Here is a 25,021-nt window from a genome sequence, read left to right as displayed (position 1 = left end):
AACTAAACCCTTACTGAATTTGACCTACAGTCTCATCATACAAGTCAAATGCATTCTTTTTATTTAAATGAGGAATTCCATTACAATGCCCTCCTTATAACTACTGTTGTGACTTCACTGAGCTGACATGAATCTACAAACACAGTAGACAAATAAGACTACAATGGACTGAAGGGAACAGATTTTGTTATGAGGGCAACAATTTTTGCCTGCTATGGTTAGACTAAGTTACTGTGTTGTCCCTGTATCTATTCATAGTTTCTATTTGCCAGTGCCTTATTTGTTTGTTGAATAACATTGAGTGTTGTATAAATTAGTGAAGAGTTGTATAATATAGTTGAGAGTTTTCAAGATGAAAATAACACTGAGAGAGAGGAGTTGCAGCATTTTTTATTTTTGCACAGCAAAAAAACTTCAGTGGGTTGCATTGAATCTTAGTTACCTGTAAATTATAAGATTTTTTCTATTTTCACAGTTCTTAATTTGTCAGTAAACCCAAGCACTTATTCTGCTGATGCATCTGGTTCATTTTACTTTTAGACATTATGGTCACAATGGGCTTTTCAAGAGAAGAGATTCATGAATCTTTAGTAAACCAAAAGTATGATGAAGTCATGGCTACTTACCTGCTTCTAGGTAGAAAACCACCTGAAGTAAGTGCTATCTAATTTACATTTTCTGTTTTAACCTTTATATATCACTGGGTTGAATATTCTGCTTGTTGATATTTGTATTGATTATTTTGTAATGTTTTTAAAAAATTGTAATTAATCACTTATTAATGTCTTTCCCTTTTCATATCTCCTTGGATATCTTGTTAGATATCCCATATGAAGAAATAAGTTAAATTAAGTATCTTCATGTTTGCTTATAAATACATTAGACTGCTTTTTAACAAAGCTGACTGTTAATCTGGCATAATTTCTAAATGCTGAGTCTTCTTCCTGTCATGTGTGTTTTCAGTTAAAATCTAAAATAGTAAATTTGACTGCAGCAATTATTTTTCTAACTACTCAGATATGACATCTCAGAAATGCTCGTCCTTTCTTGCTCATGTTTTGTTTATAGTATATTTTATTATTTAATAAATAATTGCATTGTAGTCATTAATAAATTGGCGGTAGAAAAATCTTTCTACTATTTTGGAACTAGACGAATCTGTAAATCTTTTGGAATCACATGGATTTTTCAAGAAATCAGACTGAGAACAAGACTTTCTTTTTGAAGGGATTTTTCCTGCTGCGTCATTGGCCTTCCTTCAGTTCCAAGATAGTGTAGATCTGATACATGCATCCTTGAGTGCATTTTCTCACATCTCTGAACCTGAATTCCCTTGTGATGGCAGGGAATCTGTCTAAAATCATTTTGACTCAAATTGCTTGGAAGAGGATATTTGTCTTTTTCCACTGCTCTTACTTACAACTTCTGCTTCTTAGATATCAACAAACCGGTGGCTGAGTTACATACCAGTTACATAAAGATGTTTAGAAGGCCATAAAGAATCCTTTAATCAGTACTTGCATTTTTAGCCCTTCTGACTCAGTCCAATGCATTTTGAAATTGTTCTGAAGCTATGAATGCTTTTAGGCTTTAAAATAAAATCAAAAAAAAGAGGGGGAGCCATTCCGTGGCTTAGGTTTTAAAATAGCACACTTTTTCTTTCTGTCAAGATTCTTCTAATTTTATTTTGAGCATTCATTAACTTAGCTTTAGCTGTGTGTTTTTAAAGAACATTAAACATAGATGAAGTGATAAAATCCGTCTTGAAGAATATTCTACTCTGGATACAATTTTAAACTATAAAGAAAAAAAGCCTTCTATTGGGACTTTTTGCCTTATTATGCCATAAAAATACCAGCACTGTTGAATTTTGTTTATGCCTTGAAAAACTGTTTTTCTTGTAGTTTGAAGTAGGCGATTCCTTGTCCAGCAGCAACTTGGGTCAAAGATCTCGTCCCAGCAGCGACCTCAACAACAGCTCCGTGCAGTCTCCCGCTCACCTGAAGGTCCAGCGCAGTATATCGACCAACCAGAAACAGCGGCGGTTCAGCGATCATGGTGGGGATGACATTCCAACAAGTAAAGTAACATACACAATCTGAGCCTGGATGTGCAGTGTTTTGTGAACCTGGCAGGTCCAGCACTCTGTGCATTTGTTGTGTATCTCATCGTGCTCTGCTGTGATGCTTCTATCTGTATGAACGCTTCTGGATCAATAGAACGTGCAGATTTAATTTTTTGGGCTTGATACTTGGTTGACTTGCTAAATAAGGCATTGTGGGTGCGTTCTGTTTAGGAACTAATGGCAAATATTGGCCTGGATAATCCCAAGGGCAGCAAACCATTATTTTTATCAGTACATTTGGAGGCGGGGGCAAATTATTTGGTTCCAAGAGACAACAATTTTACCAAGTATTCAGGAAACATTTTCAGCTGAAAGTGCTTACGTCACAAAGGAGTACATATTTAAAACACTAAATGGAAGATGATTTTTTTCCTCAGAGAGCTATCAAATTGCTATAAATACTTCTAAAATGTTTGGCCCTCTTCTCTGCCTAATTCACATTATTGTTCCCTCCCCCTTTTTTTTGTCCAAAAAAGCAACCAATATTATAAAAATTGTTAGCTGATGTGCTTTTATTTTCAGGGAATATAGAAGTCAACTGACAAAGGAGTTTTTCCAAAGCATTTTAAAGAATGATGGGGGGGGAAACTATAAAACATGCTTTTAAATAAAGCAGTCCTATGGTTTTCAGGGGAAAATAATCTTTCATAGTGTTTAGAGGAAAAGGTATGTGGCAAAAAGTACTAAAGAAATACTTTGAAAAACATCCTCTAATTCCTTTTGTCATAGTATCGTACAAATTGTATGGGTTTAAAATGAGAACTAAAATACTCTTCTAGGTTTTACATACTGATATGAAATGGGAACTAATTCTGAACTGCAAATTGGTGGTGAAGAGAGAGTGGGTTAAAAGAAAACAGGCTGTCAAAGCTGAGTTTAGTAGGTTGGTGTATGTGCTGAGTTTGCCGTCATAGTTGTTCAGATGCTTTTTTTGGACTCAGGGAACTATATTTAGACTATTTTGGCCAAGAAAAATGCAGTGACTATTTTTAGGTATTTATTAATACTGTTTTTATTTGGCAGTTGGTCCCTCAATTCCTCCTGCTGTGTCATACACAAAAAGGTCTCAGGCAAATAGTGTGGAAAGTGAACAGAAAGAAGAGTGGGACAAGGATGTCTCGCGCAAACTTGGCAGCACTACAGTGGGATCCAAAGGAGAGATGGCTGCAAGTCCACTTGTGGGTCCAGACAGAAAGAAGTCAAGTGCAGTTACCAGTGTGAGTGCTTTTGGCTCGTTATGTTTATTTTTCCCTATTTTAACAAAATCTGCAGCACAGGGTTGCTATAGACATAATGATTACTGACTAAGCCACTAAGTCTATTTCTGGTAACTTTTACTGGCAGACAGAAATAGGCTACAGTGGATCTTTTAAAATAAACCTTTCCCTTCCCCTCACCAACTTTACTTTTTGTAACACTAACATAACAGTAAGCATGAGAACGTCTGCACTTGAGCAAACTGAAGTTCTGTCAAGACAAATAGTGGGTATTTAGGGAAAGAACGTAAGAACAGAGGCAATATGGAGTGCTCTTTTTCTAGTTTCAAATGCTTGTGTATCTACAAGAAAGTCAAGGGACTTTTTGAATCAGAGATTTCATCTATTAATCCTATATAATATCCCTCATGAACCTTCTCCATAAATTTGGCTGTTTCTTTTTCTGCTTCATTTTGGACTTCAGGAATGGGGTGAGGTGGGGGGGAGCAACCCACTTGTTCATTGGTGCTTGTGCCTGTTGACATTATGATTTACAATCTGGTTCTTGTATTCAGAAATTGAACAAGCAAATTAATATTTAAAAAAAAAATTAAATTTTAAATATGATCATTGTCCCCCAACCCCTCCCCAAGAGTCTTTGAAATTATGGCTGTGTGTATTGCATGCAGGAACTTTTGAGTCTTCTAAGATTAGATTTCATATCTGAGCTTTCCCAAAACTATATTGCCCCAAAGCTGATTACAGTCATGTATGGTACAAGCTGATATGTCAAAAGCATTTCTCTGCTTTGTGAGAACTAATTAAATGGAGTATCTTTGCTATGAAGAATGAGAAATTGATTTACTTGCTAATGGCAACTTCAGTATTTGTACATTTTTAGCCCTGTTACTATTCTGGGACTTTGAAAGGCTTTGTGATGGGCACGATTAAGGAATATTAGTGTCTGATATTGCAATAGTAGTTCAAGGTTGAGCAGCTTACACAGAAAGTGAAATTGGTTTTTTTAAAAGTCAAACATTTAAAGTCAACAAAGCTAACTTGATGTGGGTAATTTTAAAATATTTTTGTGTAACTTTGGGGATAACATGATGTTAGGGAAGGCAGAATTTCTTGAAAACATTTATCACCTTCATTCATATTAGTCTAACTTATGAGAGTTTAACTTCAGAAACAATTGCTGCAGTTGTTAATCTTCCTTACAAATTGGCCTTGAAACAGTTTATTCAGTAATCTCTGTGGGGTCATATTAATGCTGAAAAACTGTAGGTGAGAGGGACCTAAGCACAGTAAATCTTGCAGAGTTCATGATGTCCTACAGTACCCAAGTCTAGTGTATTTGAAATCTTTTGCCAGCATGTGTCAGTATGTAATCTTACCATGTTGGAACCTCTCCCACTCTAAATTCAATATCTACTGCATTAAAAACTGAGATTTGTACATCATGTACTAAAAGTAAGCCTTCAGCTGGTAACCTGTGTGTGATGGGGTGGAGGAGAACATTTCTAGGTGTTTTGTGAAGTTTATGCAAAGTGAAATTAATAGAAAGAAATTCCTGTCAGTATTTGCTGATACAAAACCTATTTGTTATGTTCTGTGCATCATAATTTCTGGATTGACTGACACAGGTCGATAGTATTTTCATTTTCCTGTTGAAAGCTGTTTTGACAGGGCCAACAAACTGAAAGGCTGGAGCCCTTGTTGGCAAATTAATCTGTGCAGGGAAGCCTTTCAGCCACCCATAGGTGTGTTCTCTGGGATTCCACTGTAGTTGATCTGAGGGGCAAATAATTCTATAACACAGGAATGGCATAATAATACTAAGTTAAGCAAGTGTCAGCAAAATTAAATTCCTGTGTTTTCTCTTAGCATACTTGCAATGGTGAATGAGCTGTTGGATAAAATAGCTGCTGGTATAAATGATTTGTGTCAACAGATTAATCTAGTACGTTTGCAGACTTCAAGAATACAAATAAACAGTTGAAATGCTGTTTTGATTTGCTTCTGATGTTTACATTTTTGTACAACATAATTACAGTAGAAGAAAGTATTTAATTTTAGTCTTATTTTTCTTCTAGAATAATGTGTTTTCTGGTAGTGGAATGACAAGGAGGAACACTTACGTTTGTGAGCGTTCTTCAGATCGCTATTCTGCAATACAGAATGGGAAGGACAACAGGTATTGTTCAACTTTTCTTGCTTATTAATTTGGGTACAAGAACTGAGGCACAGAAGAAGCAGGTTATGCAATTAATCAATAGCATTACGAAGCATGGTATGAAATACATAAAGTTCAAGTGTATGTTTTCATCTTGTCTTCCACTGCTGTTTCTGTGTTTGTGGTGAACTTTTTAACTACATGTGTCAATCAGCCTTTGCCTCTTTGAATGGAACCACATTTATTACCAAGGGTTGCCTTCCAACACAGAATAAAATAACCGTGCTAACAACTAATTGCTAAGTGGGCAGATGTACTGTGGAGAACTTCCGATGGATCACTCTGACAGTGGAGCTTGATCCTTTTTCATTTCCCCCGTAATAGCTCAAAAAACTGACATTTTTAAAACTTGTTAGTCATTTTCAATACAATTTTTTGGTCTAAATAATATATTTGTAGTGATGGTAACCAAATTGTGTCTTTATATGAGACAATAATTATGCTCAGTTTATTATGTTTTGTTAAATAGTGTTGTATTTAACAATGCCACAGTTACTGGGATTTTTAAATATGCCCTTTGTTCATCCTTGGTGTTAGTTAAGCCCTGTACCTGACTAAGAGGCAAAATATTGGCTTTAATGGAGAGTAATAAAATCTGGATTTTTTTTTTTTTTTTTAGATTCAAGTAACAACTCTTATTCTGATGTTTTTTAAGCTATTCAAATAAAACAGTTAATGTAAAATGAACAAAAAAATCCATAGCATGAGATAACATAATCTAGTAAACTAGTTTGATTTTCTTTTCTGTCACAGAGCTTTAATTTTTTTAATGATGCATGTAATTTTGGAAATAAGAGAAGTATAGGGTTATTCATCTATCATAAAATGATGAGCTGTGGAACCTGTAAAGTACAGCTATTTAAAAAAGTTTTTAAAGTCCTATAAGGAGGTACATTAAAAAGCACAAAACTAATTTTCAGTATTAGTTTCAAATTATTGGATGGGTGCTTTCAAAAGTGTCTCCTCAAATTTTTGTGTAACGTTCAAAATATTTGAAACTAAGGTAGTAAGAATCCTTTTTTGAAAAGAAAGAAAATAACATTTTTTTCAGATACAGGGTTAAAATATATGCTACAATATTTTTTTTCTGATCTCGCAAAGATAGGTAGTTTTTTCTTTCAAGAGATTTAGTACAAAAAACACTTTAAAAAGTAGGAATTTTATTTCAAAGTTTTTCATTTTACAGTTTAATTTTTTCTATATATAGAAAATATATATTTCTATATAAAGATTCTTAATCCCTGTTCCTTTTGTGAGTGCAATGAATATCATACTCAGTTCTTTGGGCATATTCTGAGAAATGAAGAATTTTTTTTGAGTTTTATATGCCTTTCCCACAAGACATTGTGTTGCAGTTGTATCTGGATTTGGTGCAGATGAATGTCTTGTGTCATCGAACTATTAATCTGAAATCTTTACCTCTTTGCTACTGGTATTATTTAGCTTTGGGACTGTAGTTGCTAATACATTATTAATGCAATTTCACTTAGGCTTGTAGAGGCAAAGCTGTAGTTTGCCTTAAGTCATTTGACTTTTCTTTTAAAAATTAATAACACAATAGTTTTGCCACTACTTTCATCTTTCTTGCCACTTCGGAAGGAGAAATAAAAGTACCGGTAGAAGAAACTGTACTTTGAAAGGGTTGACTCAGCCTAGCAGGGACTGGGATAGTCCAGAGGAGAAATACAAATTTGTCCTTTAAAAACAAAGTCACTTCCAAGTGATAGTGTGACAGCAGTTCCAAATGTTTCGAGTTTTAGATGTTTGTTTTAACTGCAAATAGGGGTATCCACAAAAGGAGAGTCTATTTAATCAATCTCTTTAAGCCTTTTGCAAATTTGTTTTTCAGTATTTTTTCCTATATCTATGTGTTCTTTGTGGTCTTTCTTCATTACTTTTTGTGTGTAAGCTTTAACCTTGGGGAGAATGAAAAGGCCCTAACTTAGCATGTGTGAATTGATTTATGGTGAATTGATTTATGGATGAACATAATTTTCTCACAATTCTGTATTCTTTACTTTAGCTGACTAAGACAGCCTGGTCACTCAGTCCTTCTGGTTACTTAAACAGCACTCGCTGTGTTCTAGAAGAAATCATTTAAAGGGTTTTACACTAACCTTTCTTTTCCCTTTCCCTTTGTCCACCTCTCCTGCCTTGCTGCCACGACGAAAGCCTGACGGAAATGTCTGCGAGTAGCACATCTTCTGGAGGCTCTGCAGTAGCCTCCGTATCCACGCGCCCTCGACATCAAAAGTCTATGTCTGCCTCTGGTCATCCTATAAAAGTTACACTGCCAACCATCAAAGATGGTACTGAAGCTTACAGACCAAGGTAAGAAATGGGTGGTTATTTCTTTAGTGCTGTGCAGTTCAAAAATGCTGTTGTTCAGTTCACGATAGGCCTCAGTATGTTTGTAGTCTACTCGAAAGTGTCACATTGCATTCTGTTTTGAAGCAGTAGCTTACTCAAGGACTGTGGGCATTACAGATGATTTGAGCCTGGTTTTGTTCATGACAAACATGTTTGCATACAGTTAAAGAAGTTCCTTGACTGCCTCCCTCTGGAAACTTTTGGAAAACTCAAGTTAAAAATTTGACTACTTTAGACAGGACCGTACCACACAGGCCACCGTAAATTCAGATGAAGTACTGAAATGTTAACCTCTCTGATTTGTAGATTGCTAAACTCATTTGTGTCTAAAAGCACCATAGTATAGTTGTTCTTACCATTAACTGCCTGAATAGCTTTACACATTTATTTCTGTCAGACAATTACTTAAGAAATATCCATTAAGTTTTTTGGGAGTGCTTGTGTTAAAGGTTTTGATGAACACATTTTTTCAGAAGAGGGCTGGGAACGCTTCCAGATTTTGCTACAGATTTTTCTCCCTTTTTCCTTTGTCCTGTTCTCTGTCTATACTTTTTTTAACTGCTCCTAATACTTGAGATAACTTGATTTTACAATGAAAATATCTCTTGATCGTTTCTAAGTATGAATCATAAAAGCGAATCAGTAGCAGATTCAGTTTTTAAAATAAAAAGAATCAAGAGTGGGGTTTCTTTCCTGTCTTCGAAGAACGGTTGTCATGTAGGAGGGTTTTTAGCACAGTCTTTCTCTTTATTCATGCTTCTGTTTTCCCAGCAGTGCAACTCAAAGAGTGCCTGCTGCTTCCCCGTCTGCTCATAGTATTAGCACTACCACTCCAGACCGAACCCGCTTTCCTCGGGGGAGTTCAAGTCGAAGCACTTTCCATGGGGAGCAGCTGAGGGAGCGGCGTAATGCCACTTACAATGGACCACCCGCCTCACCATCCCATGAAACTGGTGCTTTTGCACATGCTAGAAGAGGGACTTCGACTGGTATAATAAGCAAGATAACTTCCAAGTTTGTTCGCAGGTTAGTACCTCGATTTTTAAGAGAAAAAAAATTTTAAAAGCTCAGCCTGTAACCAGGGCTGTAATTGCGAAGTCTTTGAGAGTTTACAGTTTAAGTCTGAAGTAAATATAAATTTAGTTAGAATGCTGCTTGTTTTGAGTGTTCCTTCCAGAGTCTGCCTTGTTTTACTTCTCTGTATATATCGTAGCTGTTACGTTTGACCAGCTATCTGACTTCTTTATCTTAAGGGAGCAAGAGAATGCTGCTCAAAAGGAGTTTTTGCTCCTGCTTTACAGCTAAAATACAAAGATGATACAGTTAAGTTAAAATCAAATTAATTTAAATACTGAAAACAGGGACTTCAAAATGAGTCATTATTTAATTTTAACTATTTTACTTTTTAACTGGATGCAGTTTGTTGCAAGGGCTGTATTTACAATGATTTTATTACTGTGCTTAGAAGGAATATGTATTACCAAATTATTTTGAGGAATTCTGAAATCTGTGAAGAAATGAGAAGCTTAGAAGCGGGCAGAAGTCTGGATGTCTGGAAGTAATAATATTTCAGTATCATACACCCTCTTCTATTATGTCACCAGCTTCTTGCAATTTAAGTTCAGGATTCTGAAAGAAGAAAACCCACACATCCTGGATCTGCATTCATTCCTGCAGTGATGCTAACAGTAATAATACTGTGAGAAGAGGTGCTGGGAAAGATTTTCAAATATACTGTTTAATATCAAGTAACTGCTGACTTAGCAGTCAAAAACCTTTCCCAAAAGGGGGCTTAATTTTCAGTTTGCCTCTTTCTAACAGTGTAATTTCTAACCTGCAATTCTTAAGCCTGTTCATGGATGCGTCCATACTGCATTATTGTCAGTTTTACAACAAACTTATATACTGGAAATTTGTCTTTCCCTTACAGAATCATGCTGTATACACTGAATTCTATCATTTGTGTGTAGGGAAAAAAAAAAGTTAAATTCAAGGCTACGTTAAGCTCGTAGTTGCAAATTTGTAAGGAAAATATCATTAATTGTGTAGGGTGGTACTACAAGAGGAAAGAAGAGAGAAAGTTAGAAATGCAGTGATGTTCCTCATAAAATTGATTTCACCTGATCCTTCAGTGTGTGCCTAAGTAATAGCTCCCTTGATGACCTAAAAAAAAAGGATATGAATTAATTTCTTTTTTCAGAAACCTGAAGATACAGGACTATGATCCTCCATTATTGGTATCTCCAGCACTTACATAGGTGCAAGGAGAGAATTGTCCTCTGGTTTTAAAGAGGGGAAAAGAAAGTTACAGCAAATTAGTCAACTGTAGTGTCAGTGTAGGTCTCTAAATGGGAAGAAGGTATCTTCTGTTGAGTAACTAACCAATTTAAAGAGTTCAGGCTGTTTTTTTTGTGTAATAGCTCATTGTTATTTGCAAGGAATAGTTTCTTGCTGCCTTTTTTTTTTTTAAGAGATCAAAGAATTAATGTTTTCATTATGTTAAACCACAATATAAGAAGAGTATTGTAAAATGTGTTTAGAATTAACATATCTTAAATTGATCTATCCGTAGTATAGAAGACTTGTATACAATTTCCTATTATGTTTTACAGTGTTAAAAGTATATTTTCCTATGGCGAAGGCCTTGTAGGGAATGTGTTTGTTTTGTTGCTGGTGATGGTGGGGTGTTTTGGTGTTGTTTTGTTGTGGTTTTTATTTTGTTAACATTTGTGTTGTTTGAGACTTAGTGGCTGGGATTACATGGGTGGAGGTTCAGGGTTTTATTTTTTGCTGTTCTTTGAGCTGGATCGCATAACTGCGTGCCTTTTAACTTCTGTACTGTTCAGGAAATAATGCTTTAAAGCATACTTTGACTAGAAGGTGTCATGAAAGACTTTTTTTTACTAACTTTTGGCAAAGGTAAATGCCTTTCCTGGTAAGTATATAAAATCATGCATAATGAAGAATGCTTAGTGAATAGTGTATTGAAGTAATTTGAATCTATGGTTTATGTCAAGCAATACTTCCCTGATGGTAATTAATAAAATATTGGTGTTTTGAAGGTATTAAATTAATTAGATAATTGAAATTGGGTGCTAAAATGTTTGTACAGCAGCACTAGGAACATACCTAGGTGGCTTATACAATGTGTGGATATATTTCAAGTTGCCTCATACTAAAAAGACATAATATAAACCAGTTCCTTGTAAAGCACAACTTTAATTCAACAAGATAGAGATATGTTTAACCTCAAGCTTGCCAGCAATCTGACTGAAGTCAATGTAACAGCTGATTTGCTGAAGCAGATCTTGAAGTAACCTTTGTGAACTGGGCTCCAAACATTTGGTCTCACAAACTCTTAGGCACATCTTACTGTTAATTACTTGAGTGTGCTTAAGCATAGGCATGTCCTGAAGTGCTTTCAGGACTGACATGTAGAGGCCTGACCCACAAGGGTGCAGAGTGGAGCCCCCCTGGACCACCTTGACTGACTGCTCCTCTGTGCTTGCTGGAATTACATGTGGCCATTGCTCTGTCTGCAGTAGGTTGAGAACAATGTGTTAATTTTGTCATCAGTTTGGGGAAAAAAAAACAAACAACAAACAAACAAAACCAAACAATTACATGTCAGAGTTGGAAGAAGTTAAGGTTTCATAAAGGGAAACTAAAATTACAGCTGTGAAAAAATACTATTAAACAATATTAGGCTTGACATTATTATACTGATCTTTTTTTTTTTTTCTTCAGTAGCTATTTAACATTGTTCTGGGTGTAGGTTTTCTTAACTTTTATTTTTCACCTTTATCATTGAATCTCAACCTTAACTTTGTTTTGAGGGATCCAAGTGAAGGCGAAGCCAGTGGCAGAACTGACACCTCAAGGTGAGGAGTCACTATTAATACTTCGCTCCAGGGTCTTTCGCATCAAGGTTTAAGTGATTTCTTAAAGACTTTTAATCAGGATGTAAAATAGAATAGTGCTTAAGTAATCTGTATTTCAAAAATGTTTTTTATTTGGGGGGAGGGGGTTTTGGTGAGATCCTCTATATCCCTCTTTATATCCCTTTATATCTGCTTTCTTGCGAAGTATTTAATATAAAATTTTATGTAAGCATATTTCTTTGAATAATAAAGCCCCTTGTAGGAGTTAACCAGTCATTTAGGCACTTCAAATCATGTTTTGGCTTATAAATATTTAATGGTGTTTACTTTTGGTTTCAGTGGAAAATGTAATATATTTTCTGTGTGTCTGTGTGTATATATGTATCTATTAAATTTTTACTGTAGTTACATACTGTGCTCATTACTAAAGCTGCTGTTTGCCAGAAGTAAACACCTTATAGTCCCTGAGGAATGAATGTCCCTTGCACTGAGAAATAAAACAAGTGACATTCAGACAAAAGGGGTGGTGACTGCCAAATATTGACTTTGTATGGCAACCACTGTACACAAATCTATAGGTGCTTTGTTAGTAATAAAACATTCCTTCATGTGCTCATTTTCCAGTATATCTGCTCTTTTGCCATGTTTCAGCATTTGGTTCTGCATTTTTGGTGTGCTTAAGCACAGTGCATAACTCTTTATTTTTCTGCTCTCTAATGAACAGGCATTGTAGTTTGCATTCTAAACTGGTCACTTACACGAAGTATCAACTTAGTTTTCAAAAAAGAAAGCCTCTATTTAAAAAAAAACCAAACAAAAAAAAACCCTAGTACATTTTTAACAGGATACACTGTATAATACACAATGCATTTATCTAAGTTAGCCCTTTTCAATTCAAAGTCTATTAGCTGTCATTCTTGGATGTGGAAAGGGAAAAGAGGTTAATCAAGTGTTCAAATGAAACAAAGTGTGAAGTTGCTTTCAGCTTTTGCTTTCATTCTCTAGCTTTCTCTGCTTTTTGTCATCCTACAGTGTCTGTTTTGGGCTAAAAAAGTCATTCGAGATCTTATCTCTGCCATGCTCTATCCCTTAATATCAATGTGGTTCTTTGGGGATCACACTGAAAGTTAAATTAAAAATGCTTGTTTTGACTCCTCTCTGAAAAATGACGGTTTGTAGACTTATCAAAATGAGAACAGCACCTTTCCCCAGTGACAGATGGGGAGACATCAGCATCATGGGTACCTGGGACAAGAACAGATGTAGCTAACTGTGGAGTGACTTTAAAATAATGAGTGCTGTTTCTCAAAATGCTTTCTACAGTGGAATAAGTAATCTACTTGGTAAGGAAGCATCAGACTAACAATGTTAATTGGAAATTACTCCATTGCAATTTTGTCCGAGTCATTGTATCAAATAAAATACTTTGTGTCTACATGTTGCTGTTTCTTCTGTGAAAAAGCTGCTGGCCCTATACTCGAATGGTGACCTCAAGCTCTTTACAACCAAATTACAGCACAAAATTCAGCTTCATCAGTTAAAATAAAACATGTTATTATAAGGTCTTTTGACACAGAGAGAGGTCAAAAATACATAATAAATGCAAAAGGGGGGAAGGGTGGAAAAGATGGGGAGGGAATTAACTGAAGACTTGTGAATCACAGGGTGGGTTTTCTTCCTCTGCTGCTTTTACAGTATGATTTATGCTTCAGGATTGTGTCCCTCAACTTCAGTTTTGTTGGTGTATGGCATGCTCCAGATCATGAAATCAGCAGAACTTCAGTCATGCTTTTACATAGATTCCACTTTCTTTGGAGCACTATGGAGTAACGTGTGTCCGCTGCAGTTACCATTGCACATGTTGTCATCAGAACGTTGTAGAGCAGAGGTTTCCAAACTTGCTTTGCTTGTGTGCCACTACTGTGGCACAGTGCTGTGCTGAGGCACACGTGTGCAGGAGATGGGGCACGACTGTTCCAGCAGTATCTATCTAACTCTTGGAATTCGCTCGCGTGTGACTAGTGGTGGGTCAGTCGCAGTTTAGAAACCCCTGTTCAACAACTGTATTTCTCTTCTATCTCTTGGTTCTGCTGCTTTTGGTTTTGACTTTTCTGTATGTGACTTGTTCCAGGAGTGTTTCTGGGGAGCCAAAAGACAGAGAGAAGGAGGATAGTAAAGATTCAAAGCCACGCTCCTTGCGGTTCACGTGGAGTATGAAGACCACTAGTTCTATGGACCCGAACGATATGATGAGAGAGATTCGGAAAGTGTTAGATGCTAATAACTGTGATTACGAACAAAAGGAGAGGTTTTTGCTCTTCTGCGTTCACGGCGATGCACGGCAAGACAGCCTCGTTCAGTGGGAGATGGAAGTCTGCAAACTGCCACGATTGTCACTCAATGGAGTTCGTTTCAAGAGGATATCTGGGACTTCTATCGCATTTAAGAACATTGCATCCAAGATAGCGAACGAGCTTAAGCTGTAAAGAGAACCTAAATTCTTTGGGATCAGGGAAGATTCATACATGATCTACACTTTGAATGTACTGGTTACGCCTAATGTGATTGGCCTGTGAAACTCCCCATGTAGAAATTGCCCTTATTGCAATAAGGTTATACATAGTTATTCAGAATTGTAAAGTTAAATCCAGTATGACCTATATTAAATAACTGTAGCTAAAGAAGTTATGTTCACATGTACAGGTAAGTATATAGAGCATTCTGTTCATTTTATGTTCATAGAGTTGTATAATAAAAAGATGACTGCTTAAATTCAGATCTTGTATAGTTGTCTAGATTTCTGCACAGAAATGTATGTTTGATGCTTTGAGTTGGAAAAGTTCTTCCCTATCATTTACATTTTTGGTGTTTTTATAAGTCTTACCTCTACCATGCGTTTTTTAAAAAACTTGTGTCCTGAGTCAAATGCACAATTTCACAACTGTAGCATGACCATTTTTAATTATTTAAAGATTGTTCATGAATTGAACCAAAAGTCGAGGAATTGGCTTTTGTTCTACACGAGACTGTTCCTGCTTATCTTTGGCTCTTATCCTCGTTATTGGACAGTGTTTAGTTGAAAAAAGAGACAAACTTGTTTACAGTGTTGGCACTTACAGTTTAGAAACTTTGTTTTGCCTTGGGCCAGCTCAGAGCTGTGGGGGAACAGAAACCAGGCCTAAGTGGTGTTCTGTCTGCAAATTCCAGTCCTTACTCCCATGGCCCATTAACAAATGTAGCACCGAAACGGAGAACCGGAATTATTTCATTTGAATATCATGGTGTAAAATATCACTTGTTTGCTGCCTTCAGAATACTACAAATTCCATTTTATGGAAATATATTAACATTGGGACTGTTTAATAGCACAAGATAATCTGAAGTGTTGACCAATTGTATAAGTTAATAATACCACCTCAGGAATTAGCTTGGCTTTTGGAACGTGTGCCCCCCAAAGAGTACATGCAATTCCACGTAATATTTTACAGCTAAACATACATTGTTTATAATGATAAATTGTTGATTTATGCTTTTGTGGTTGTACAGTTTGTTCCCATGTAACCTGTTTGTGTTTAATATTTTACCAGATTTCTTGTATTTATTCCACATCATTATGCCTGTAATGTGCAGCTTTGCAATTAGGCACTTGCCTACAGAAAAGAAAAAAAAAAAAACAGCCCCACATTTTTTTCCTTCATAATTAATGATTATAAACTGTGTAAAACCACTAGTACTGGTACATTTTAATACTTGTTCTTTTGTACTGAATTAACCATAGAGGTTGGTTGTGCAATGTTATTTAATGTCGTAATTACTGTAATATCAACATATGGGCCCCATCTGCACACTCTTGTGAAGAATAGAAAGTTCATTAAGAAATTGTCACTTTAAAAAATAAAAATTAAAAAAAAAGCTGTGGTAAACTCTGTAACCCTAAGTTAGAAGGCTGTAAGTGTAGTAAATGTGCCATTCTCTAATGGCTTCTTGACCGAGATGGACTTTACATACTGTACTGTGATGTAGCTTTCCTATGTAACAGTTATGTTCGGAAATGGACGTGTATTGTTGCCTTAGAAAAAGGGTGGTGTTTGGAAAGAAAGAATTGTAGCCCCTTTCCTTTTTTTTTTTTTTTTATCTGATGTTCATGGAAACAAAATCTGATGCAAGTCATCTTGATTCACTGGTGCACTCTATTAAAACTTACTTGAACAGTTCTCATACTAAAATACTTGTTGTTTGCCCTTTATAAAAGTGCAATAATTACCACGGGTAGCAAAATAGTTTAAAGGTGTGCAGGCTTCATCTTCAACATCGTGTGAATTCAGGATTAGCATTGCAGCGGTTCAGTGATCCTGTACTGTCCAGAAACTGTCAGTGGTTTAGAACTTCTTAGAAATAGATGTCCAAGAGATTTTCAGAAATTCACCAAAAATCAGCCTTGCGAGGGGGTTGTGTGTCTGCTCAATTTACCCATAAATGTCCATAAATGTTCAGTTATCCTTGAAAATACACAAATGGAACATAACCACAGTGCTAATGCGAGGCTGTGTATGAACTTAGTCATGAAACAAAACTCTTTGCCTTTTCAGAAGGTTCAGTGGAAAAAATATAGGTCATGCTGTGAGACAGTAGATTAAGTACTTAGGATAGCTTCCCGCTTTACAGGCGCTGTTTTTCCATGGCTACCTTTGCCCTAGATTGTCACTGCTTTTCACTGCTCCATATAACCAGAGATGTATTAATGTTCCAGTAAACACAGATTGTGTTTCCAGAGGAAAGAGCTTAAAAATTTTAGTTTAACTCTCCCATGGAACAAAGTGCCAATTTAATGTTTATATATAGGGGCAGTTTGCAAATGGCATTATTTCCAGTGAATGCCAGCAGTGGGAAATGCCCTGATTCTCAAACCCTGCTGTCCTCCTCCCTTTTGCCTTGCTGCAATATGGGCTGTGAACCACCGAATGCTCTCCATTGCAAATACACCAGGTGCTTCAGCAAGGGCATAATATGAATGTGAAAGGCATAGCTGCACCCAAATGCAGCATTTGGCTTTCCAGATCTCCTGCCCCTGGCAGGAATAACATGGGAAGATTCAAGAAAGAGAGTTTTTTCAGAACTTCTTGTTTTTATTGGCGAGGAGAGTGTACTTAGTATGAAAATCATTGAGATGGTGCATACTGAATCCTCAATGCCTGGGTTTTGGGTCTTTGAACAGCTGCCATGTTATGGACCTGTTACATATAAGTTACTCCTTCGATAAGCTGCATTTTGGATCCAAGTGTTCTTGGCTTCCATGTGGGAGGGGATCAGTGTGGTGTTTCATCAGCACAGCTTTAACTTGAGAAATTTGGAAGAGTTTTAAATGCTGTGTCATGTTTCACAGGTCCACGCGGGAATAGGGATGCCTCAAATCTTCAGAAGGCTTACATATTCAACTGTGATTTCATGGCAGCATTTCTGGGGGGTATTTGGGATGGGTGTAGGGTGAGCAGTTGGACTACTGCATAGTTTGGGTTGGGGTGGTTTTTTGAATTATTTCTTCAAGGTATACAGACACTTCCAAACTTAGTGCATCCCTTTTCACACAATCCAATTTAAAACGTTAAAATGTATATAGGTCAATGAAAGGAGTATAAATGTTCACTCCTGCTCCACTGAGTGAACAACACTGCTGGAGAAGCAAGTGGTGTCATTAATGCCATATAGTTACGATGATGCTAAAATTCCATGAGTTAAGAGGTGAGATTTTGATGCCAAGTATACACCCAAGGGTACCTTGGACCTATTCATCTCAGAACAGGCTGAATCCCCTGCTGCCACATAAATGGAGACAGTAAATCTCAGCTGAGAAGTGTATTCTCTGAGGTTTTGGTAGTTGAATTTGGAAAATGACGCACACTTGTGAATTACAAACCCAGTCTGGGGAAAGGCCTGTCCCTCTTGAGAAGACATAATCTTTTGCTATTTTTGTTTCTCATTTAGGGGCAAGTATGCATTCACTAAGGGATCTATAAATAGAAAACCTATACATAAACACTTTCCAAAGCCCCAGAAAAATATTTGATGCATTTTTTTTTCTTTAAGATTTTTCAAGGTAGCTTCCGGTTAACAAGATGAAAGATCCCCATTTTGCAGCTGCTAAACAGATTATTGATATTTCTTGATGCTGCTACTTAATCAGCATCAAGCAATTACTTCAACTCTCTAACTAACTAAGAAAGTAGCTCATGAAAATCTGCAGCAGTGCAATATTTACCTCCTATACCTCGCTGCTTCAGGCTCTGCACCGTGCATGGATCTATGGTGCTACTATGTTTCACTGTCTCTTCAGCGTTCAGGACCCACCTGCAGCTCCAGGATGAAAGCTCAGCATCCGGCCCCAGGAGGTAGCTCAGAGACGGGCCTTGCAGGCGCTGCCACAGCCAGAGCCCAGAGGAAGGAGGAGCTCTGAGTGCCACGTGCGTCTGTGGCAGGTGTTGGTTTGGGATGTACTCAGAGCACAAAACGTTGTCCCGAGTTTAGGTCTCCACCTCAACCTTCTGGAGACTTAAAAACATGATGATGGTAACAGGAGCGGTGACGCCATTGATATGAAACAGGGAAAGGGATAGAGCACTTCTGTAGCGACAGACCCGAGACTTGGCTCATGCCTCCCACCCTTCAGTGGGACTGGCCCACTTGGCCATCACAGCTTTCTGGCTGGAGCTGAGAGGGTGGTGAACCACCAACCTTGGGGCAGATGACAAAGCTGTGTGCAGGAGTTACTTGCTGAGTGTTATGGGAGCATCTCGGGGAGACAGAAATTCAAGGCTTTGTTCCTTGGTAAGAAAAGTCCATGGTAAAGGATTAGTTTGTCCCTGCGTTGCATCTGTTTGTCCAAAGCGTTAGTATAAGTATCAAATATTGATAAATATACCAACTGTTTGGATAAATTACACTGCTCCTCCCTATACAATTTTGCTGTTCTTGATCTACCCCAGCTTAGGAACACCGCTCAGGAAGCGCAGTTGTTGAACTGCAGCACGCCCAGCAGCAGAGGCACGCTGCTATCGGCCTCCCGCAGCACCTGGGAAGAAGCCGCTGTGAAACTCTGCCTTTCAACAAAGGCTTAGGCACTTTCCCCTTGGCCAGGGGGAGCCCAGTGCAGCCCTGGACGCAGGAGAGGCTGTTCACCCGAGGCTTTGGTAGGAACACTGATAGCAGAGGGATGATCAGGGAGCTTGGCTTTTTACTCTGACGGGAAAAGAGCGTGACCTCCGAAAGCGGTGCTGCCGTCGGCCAGTGCGGTGCGTGCGGTGCCAGAGAAGGAGCTTCCAAGGGCTTCTTCCAGCCGTCGCGGCGCGGAGACCGAAGCAGCCCGGGGGCGATGCAGGGACTACACCCCGCGGCAGCGACCCCCCCGTCCCCTCTGAGCTGACGGGATCGAATCCCGGGCTCCCCGCGGCAGGTCCCCACTTCTCCGGCAAGCTGAAACACAAGTTCCCCGCACCAGAGCGGCGGCGGGGCCGTAGTCCGGACCGCGGGCACCGCCAGCCCTCGGCCCCCGCCCCAGGCCGGTGTCCGCACTGCCGAGGGGGGCCGGGGCGCCTCTTCTCGCAGCCGTCCCGCCCCGGGGAGGGGGCAGCGGCCGCCTCCGGCCACACCTGTGGCGCAGCGGCGGAGGAAGCGCCCGGAGGTTGGCGCAGACGGGTCGGCGCCCGGCGGCACCATGACTGTGGGTGCGCGGCTGGGCGCCAAGGTGAGGGGCAGGTTCTCCCGCCGCGGGCCCGGCGACGACCAGGTCTCCATCCTGCCCGGAGAAGAGGAGGAGGAGGCGGCGGCGGCGGCGGCTCCTGGGGGCAGCGCGGGGGTCCCGCGGGCGGCGGCGCTGAAGGAGGAGGAGGAGGGCACCGGGTCCAGGAAGGTTCGCTTCGCCGTCCTGCCCGGCTCCTACGAGCCGCTGCGCCCGCCGCGGGCCCCCGCCAAGCGGCCCTACGGGAAGAGGCTGAAGAAGTACGGGAAGGTGAGGGCACAGCGCGCCCGGGGCGGCCGGAGCGGGGACCCTCGGTACAGGGGCCTCTGGTACAGGGAATCCCAGCACAGGGACCCTCAGCACAGGGGCCTCTGGCACAGGGAATCCCAGCACAGGGACCCTCAGCACAGGGATCCCCGGCACAGGGATCCCCGGCACAGGGATCCTCGGCGCGGGGATCCGTGGAGGGGACGAGCAGCGGGGTCTCGGCACCGACTGTTTCGAGGGGCTCTGGGAAGTGCCCCTTGTCCCTCGGGCATTTCAGTGCCAGCACCCAGCTCCGAGGCGGGGTCAGCCCTCGGGCTTGCTCTGGACCTTCCCGGGAATGAGCTGGTGCTGCTGGGGAGGGCCGGCACCGACCCTCGCCCGGATCAAAGAGTACAAAATCTGCCTCTTCGGAGTGAAAATGACACTAAGCTGTTCCATGTGACGAGTACTTTCCCTTGCTTGGTTCTGCGTTTCCCTCAGCGTCATTGTTTTAACACTATTCCTTAAAACTCCAGTTAATTGGCCTGCATTTTTTTCCACTTCTACTGAAGTGACCGAAAGAAATGGTAAACATCCCTCCAGTACATTCCTTGGCCGAGTTTGCCTTCTAGGTGCCCCCTGAAAATCACTACTGTGAGTTACAGAAAAAAGTGCAACATGTTCTTCATCTGTAACAGCTATTTTGGATCAAAACTGTTCTTTTGCTCTGTGTGGGAAGTCACCAGTCCTACAGTCTGGTGGTTTGATTTTCTTCCCACCAGAAGATGAGTGTCTTTGGTTACAGAAGTGCTATGTGGAAGAATTCGATTATTTGTCTCTTGTTTATGTCACTTAAGTACATCTCAGGTATGTCTTGGATATTTGTAGCAAAAAATAACTTCTGTGTTAGCAAGAAAAGCCTCTCTGTTGTCAGGAATTTTTTCCTACTGCAGAGATTGCAGATGTCAGTGTGAGCCATGACTTTCTACTGCATTCTTTTAAAAGTGGTGATTTTGGTAAAGCTATGCTTGCTATGTCTGACATGCAGAAAATGCCAGTCAGCTCAGCAAAGTTACTTACTTACTTTTGAAATTGAGTTTTGAAATTGATGTCAGCATAGTCAGGAGCTCCCTCTCAAATCCTGCTGTTTCATAAAGGGTTGAATAGAATATTTAATTCTTTCATGATGCATTTGATACTTTGAGTTTCCAGCACTGTGATTTCCAGGTCACATGCAGTAGGAAGCTGTCTCAAGCCAGCAGGCTCAATCTATACGGTGCAGTTTAGTGAGTGTGGTTACATCACAGCAGGTCATAACTTTGCTTCTGGTCCTATTGCGGCATGTGCCGTTGGTATAGGAGCACTTATAACAATGTTCAGAGCACAGGCCAGTTCTTGGACACTGCGTATTCCCTTTGTGTTGGTCAGACGACATTCCCACAGGGAAGGTTTGCCAGTTTGGCCCTGGTATAAAGAACAACTCCTGAAAGTGCAGGTAAGGTCCAGGTAGGTAAAGCTGCACACAGGGCAGGAAGGAGGAAAGAAGTGTGACACAGTGAGACCAGGGCAGATGTCGGAAGGGAAGGCCACGCGTCTCCTCCTCCGGCCTCAGGCTCTGCCCCCAGGATCGGTCTGCCTTTTTGTTTTGGCATCTTAACTCCCTTCAAGTAAGTTTCTACAGGAATAAAACAAGCAAAATTCAGCTATATAGTGGTATCACAACAGCTGAAGGTTTTCATGTGACAGTACCACTGTAATCCAGATTTAAGAAAACCAAGAAATATAATATTGACTGGATTTCACTGATTTTAGAGTATTTACTCTGTTTTAGTGTTTTCCATGTTACAAGAGATGCTTTTGATCTAGTTCCACACCACCATGAAGAGTTACTAACAATTAATTATGATATTCCTCCCCAACTGACCGCACTGTTTATTCCCCAGCCATATGAGCAAAAACCATCAGAAGTTAAATCAAAATTAGATTAACGTTTTCAATTAAATAGTCTGTAGCAAGTGCACAGATGAGTTCTTAAACATGTACAGACATGAAAGTGGATTGACACATTCTTATTTTGGCCAAAAAATCTTATTTTGACAAAAAGCGATAGAATTTCCACAAATGTATTCTCAGCGATTACTGTCTTCTTGTTCAGCTCCAGTTTTAACACTTTATGTGCTTTTAGACTTACTAACACAGCCAGAACCTGTGTGTGTGGGAAACATGCACCTCTACAAACTAGGGTGAATTTGAACTAATTTTATTCTTGAATAGGAGCCCACGTGAAAGCCTGGCTTCCTGTGGAGGCTGCATCCGTTCAGTTTAACTATACCCTGTGGGTGTGTATTTCTATATAAAAATAGATGGTAAAATGTTTTTCCACGCTCAAGCTCTCATTAGCTGTGGGAGAAGTTCATCTTCTGGGACGGCGACACTGGTGGTCGGAACGATTTTATGTGAAGGTGTTTTCTACGGCCTCTCATTTTTTTTATCCCCTTTCCCCATCTCTCTTCGCAGAACGTCGGCAAAGCTCTGCAGAAGGGGTGTCGCTACTTGGTGGTCGGCTTGCAAGGATTAGCGGCGGCCTATTCTGCTCCCTTTGGGGTGGCAACACAGGTGGCAAACTTCGTCCGCTAGAGCAGCTCCACGCACCCCACAGAGGGGGATGTGAGGCCATTGCTGCTTTCTCAGGATTAAATTTGAGACCTGCATCAGAGAAACCTCTTGGACCAACAGTCCCAGCTCCACACCCCTGCGCCAGCCCCTTTCCCAAGACTGAGTACTCTTCTCTGCGAAAACTTCCAGCGCTTTATAAAATCAGATCGGGTCAAGGAAATGCAAGAATGAGGGAAAATCTTTGATGATTGAGCAGAAGTTTGTTCTCGGGCATGAGTTTGTTTTCTAGAGCTTCGTGCTATGTGTGAAAGGAAGCCAAGGAAAGATGGAAAAGCAAGTAGATGAAGGAGAGAGAAATGAAAGAAAATAAAGGATGAGAGAGCAGCTGGGGAGGTGGAGATGAGTTTGGGTAGGGAGAGGAATTGTCGAAGCAGTGGAGGAAACAGATAACAAAGGATCAGGAAAAGATAGTATTTGGTTTTCTGAGGTATTTTTGTGGTTTGGTGGGTTTTTTTTTCCCTAAGAAGGTTAAGATTATGAGTGTACTTAAAAATATACTTGGATGTAAATGGACTGTGGCCTGAGACACAGATGGCTTTGTTGCATCATGGTTGTTCATTTCAAACGCTGGACATAATGAGCCTTTAAATCTTAAGAATGATGTAAAAACCCAGAAAGAGAATGAAGTGTGTACGTCTTCTTATTTTGGGGCATTAAAGGTTCACTGTGATCAACATTTTAAGCTTTTCCTCTGCTACTATGAAATCTGCAGATTTTTTTTTACTGAGAACAGAGTTTGTATCTGACATACCTGCTTCTGGAAGCTGGGGCATAAAAAAAAATAGTTCTGTTGTGTTCACCAGGGAAAAAAGTGGATTGCCAGCTGCATCTGAAAAAAAAAATACATACAACGTTTGGTGTAAGGATGTACAACTGCTGTGTATAAGAATGGGACCAAATAACCTGCCAGCTCCATCTTCATTTCTGTATCTGGGTTGTAGCCAGAGGATGTCAACATCAAATGGCTCAGCTCTGTAATGCGGGTGGAGCAGCTTCCATGTTGCACATCCAGGGATGTAAATCTTGTATTGATTCCACCACAGGAACAAGGTGGTTTATGGGCCTTCAAAATTCTGTGGATTTTGTTAGTTTGTTTCTGTCAGTCTTTTGTGGTAGCAGTAAAAGACTTCCCTGGTAGCACTTTCTGTGTATTATAGATCTTTCTAGTTTTGATAGTGTTTGTAATCAAGGAGTTGACTTCACTGGAAACTGCTTGCTTTGCCTTCTCTGAACGAAGGGGTTTGTATGTCTTAGCAAACCACACTGTATTTGTTTTAAATGTAGCAAATGAATCAAAGGTGGGGGGTTTTTTATCCTCTTTTCTGACTGGTCTGTAAATAAAAGTAATGAAATCCATGTCGTGTTTTTACCTACACACACAAGTAAGTGCACAGAGGAGGAGTCTCTCAGCAGTGGCCCAGCCACTGAGGGGAAGCTGCAGTGTAAACTTCCCCACGTTGTTTTGCCCGTGGCCTCAGTGCCCTTCCAGAAGGACAGGGCTGTAGCCCAGACTGCATGGACATGCTCAGGAAAGGCAAGGTGTGGAGATGGGGCTGCTGAGGATCTCAGGTTGCATGAGTTGGGGTAGGAATAGCCACAATGGGATTTCACTCATAGATGTTATGCCTCTAGTTGTTTGTCTTGAACTTCTTGGTGGGGACAGACCCATTCCTCTGATTTGCCCCACCAGCAGGCCAGAGGGTTGTCAATACCAGCTGTCTGTTCTGTAGTAATAACAGGGCCATCCTACCACCCACGTGCCACACCAGCCTGAAGAGTGCGAGATTAACTTCAGATTTTGTTACACTACTCTATCTTTTATAGTGCTTTTACAGCATGAATCATTAGACCTTTTTGTTTAAATTACTGAAGCCATGCAGGAGGGATTTGTGTCTCCATTTTTCTGTGTGAAGTGAGTGTCCATCTATTTCTCTGACTAGAAAGGCTGGTCACATTGCAACATAAAGGGTCCAGCCCACTCAGTGCAGGGACTTTCCACTAAGGTAAACATGAACTTTAGCTCCTGAACTGCCAGCACACTGACTTTTGCCTGCTGACGTATGGTCTCTGCTCACCTGGTGCAACTTTAAGAGAATAGCCTGCTTGCTATCCATACAGGACCCAAATGACACGTACGTGGTGTTCCTGTGTGAGCCTGAGAAAAGCAAAGCCTGATGCATGTTGGTGGGTCAGCTTCAGCTGAGTGGTGCTTCTAAAACAGACCAAAAACAAAGAAAGAGGAGGGAGAAAGAAAAAGTAAGCAAGTAACCTGTGCTGTTGCTATAAAACAGCTGGTGATTCATTCTCCTTCCTCAAAATGAAATGATGGTTCTCACCGAGGCTACCAATTAGTGCTGCTTATCAGTTCTCTTTGAGCAGTGATTCACTCCTCAGCTGGTGGAGTGAATTTGTGAGGCCAAGCCTTGGCCTGAGAGTTTGCTACTCTCCTCAATAGCCCAGTTCACACGGCAGCACCCAGAAAATCTGAATCGTGAGGTTCATTTTTCAGAGAGGTAGATGGCAGAGTTCCTGTCAGTCACGGCAGCATCCCTGTTGGGC

General features: G+C 40.0%; 2 protein-coding genes across 8 annotated transcripts in view; both read left to right on the top strand.

The window, feature by feature from the left end:
- The window catches only part of MARK1 (microtubule affinity regulating kinase 1), a 58,997-nt gene extending 42,963 nt beyond the window's left edge, over positions 1-16,034 (top strand). For 2 of the 7 annotated variants that reach the window (XM_064648145.1, XM_064648151.1), the window contains 8 exons: positions 541-653; positions 1,905-2,079; positions 3,149-3,342; positions 5,418-5,518; positions 7,730-7,888; positions 8,699-8,953; positions 11,764-11,808; positions 13,940-16,034. In XM_064648145.1, the coding sequence (XP_064504215.1) occupies positions 541-653; positions 1,905-2,079; positions 3,149-3,342; positions 5,418-5,518; positions 7,730-7,888; positions 8,699-8,953; positions 11,764-11,808; positions 13,940-14,294 (1,397 nt within the window). In that variant the 3' untranslated portion in view covers positions 14,295-16,034. The remainder of the gene's footprint in view (positions 1-540; positions 654-1,904; positions 2,080-3,148; positions 3,343-5,417; positions 5,519-7,729; positions 7,889-8,698; positions 8,954-11,763; positions 11,809-13,939) is intronic. The other 5 variants (XM_064648146.1, XM_064648147.1, XM_064648148.1 and 2 more) reach the window with 5 other exon arrangements.
- Positions 16,035-19,395: 3,361 nt separating this feature from the next.
- C3H1orf115 (chromosome 3 C1orf115 homolog) lies at positions 19,396-23,818 on the top strand. Its single transcript, XM_064648152.1, has 2 exons — positions 19,396-19,810; positions 22,304-23,818. The coding sequence occupies exons 1-2, from the start codon at positions 19,517-19,519 to the stop codon at positions 22,421-22,423; spliced, it is 414 nt and encodes a 137-aa protein (XP_064504222.1). The 5' UTR covers positions 19,396-19,516; the 3' UTR covers positions 22,424-23,818.
- Positions 23,819-25,021: the final 1,203 nt, after the last annotated feature.

The sequence above is a fragment of the Pseudopipra pipra genome, chromosome 3 (assembly GCF_036250125.1).
Source record: "Pseudopipra pipra isolate bDixPip1 chromosome 3, bDixPip1.hap1, whole genome shotgun sequence".
Taxonomy (NCBI): Eukaryota; Metazoa; Chordata; class Aves; order Passeriformes; family Pipridae; genus Pseudopipra; species Pseudopipra pipra.
The sequence above is the reverse complement of the archived record's forward strand: the minus strand, read 5'-3'. Positions and strand labels throughout refer to the sequence as shown.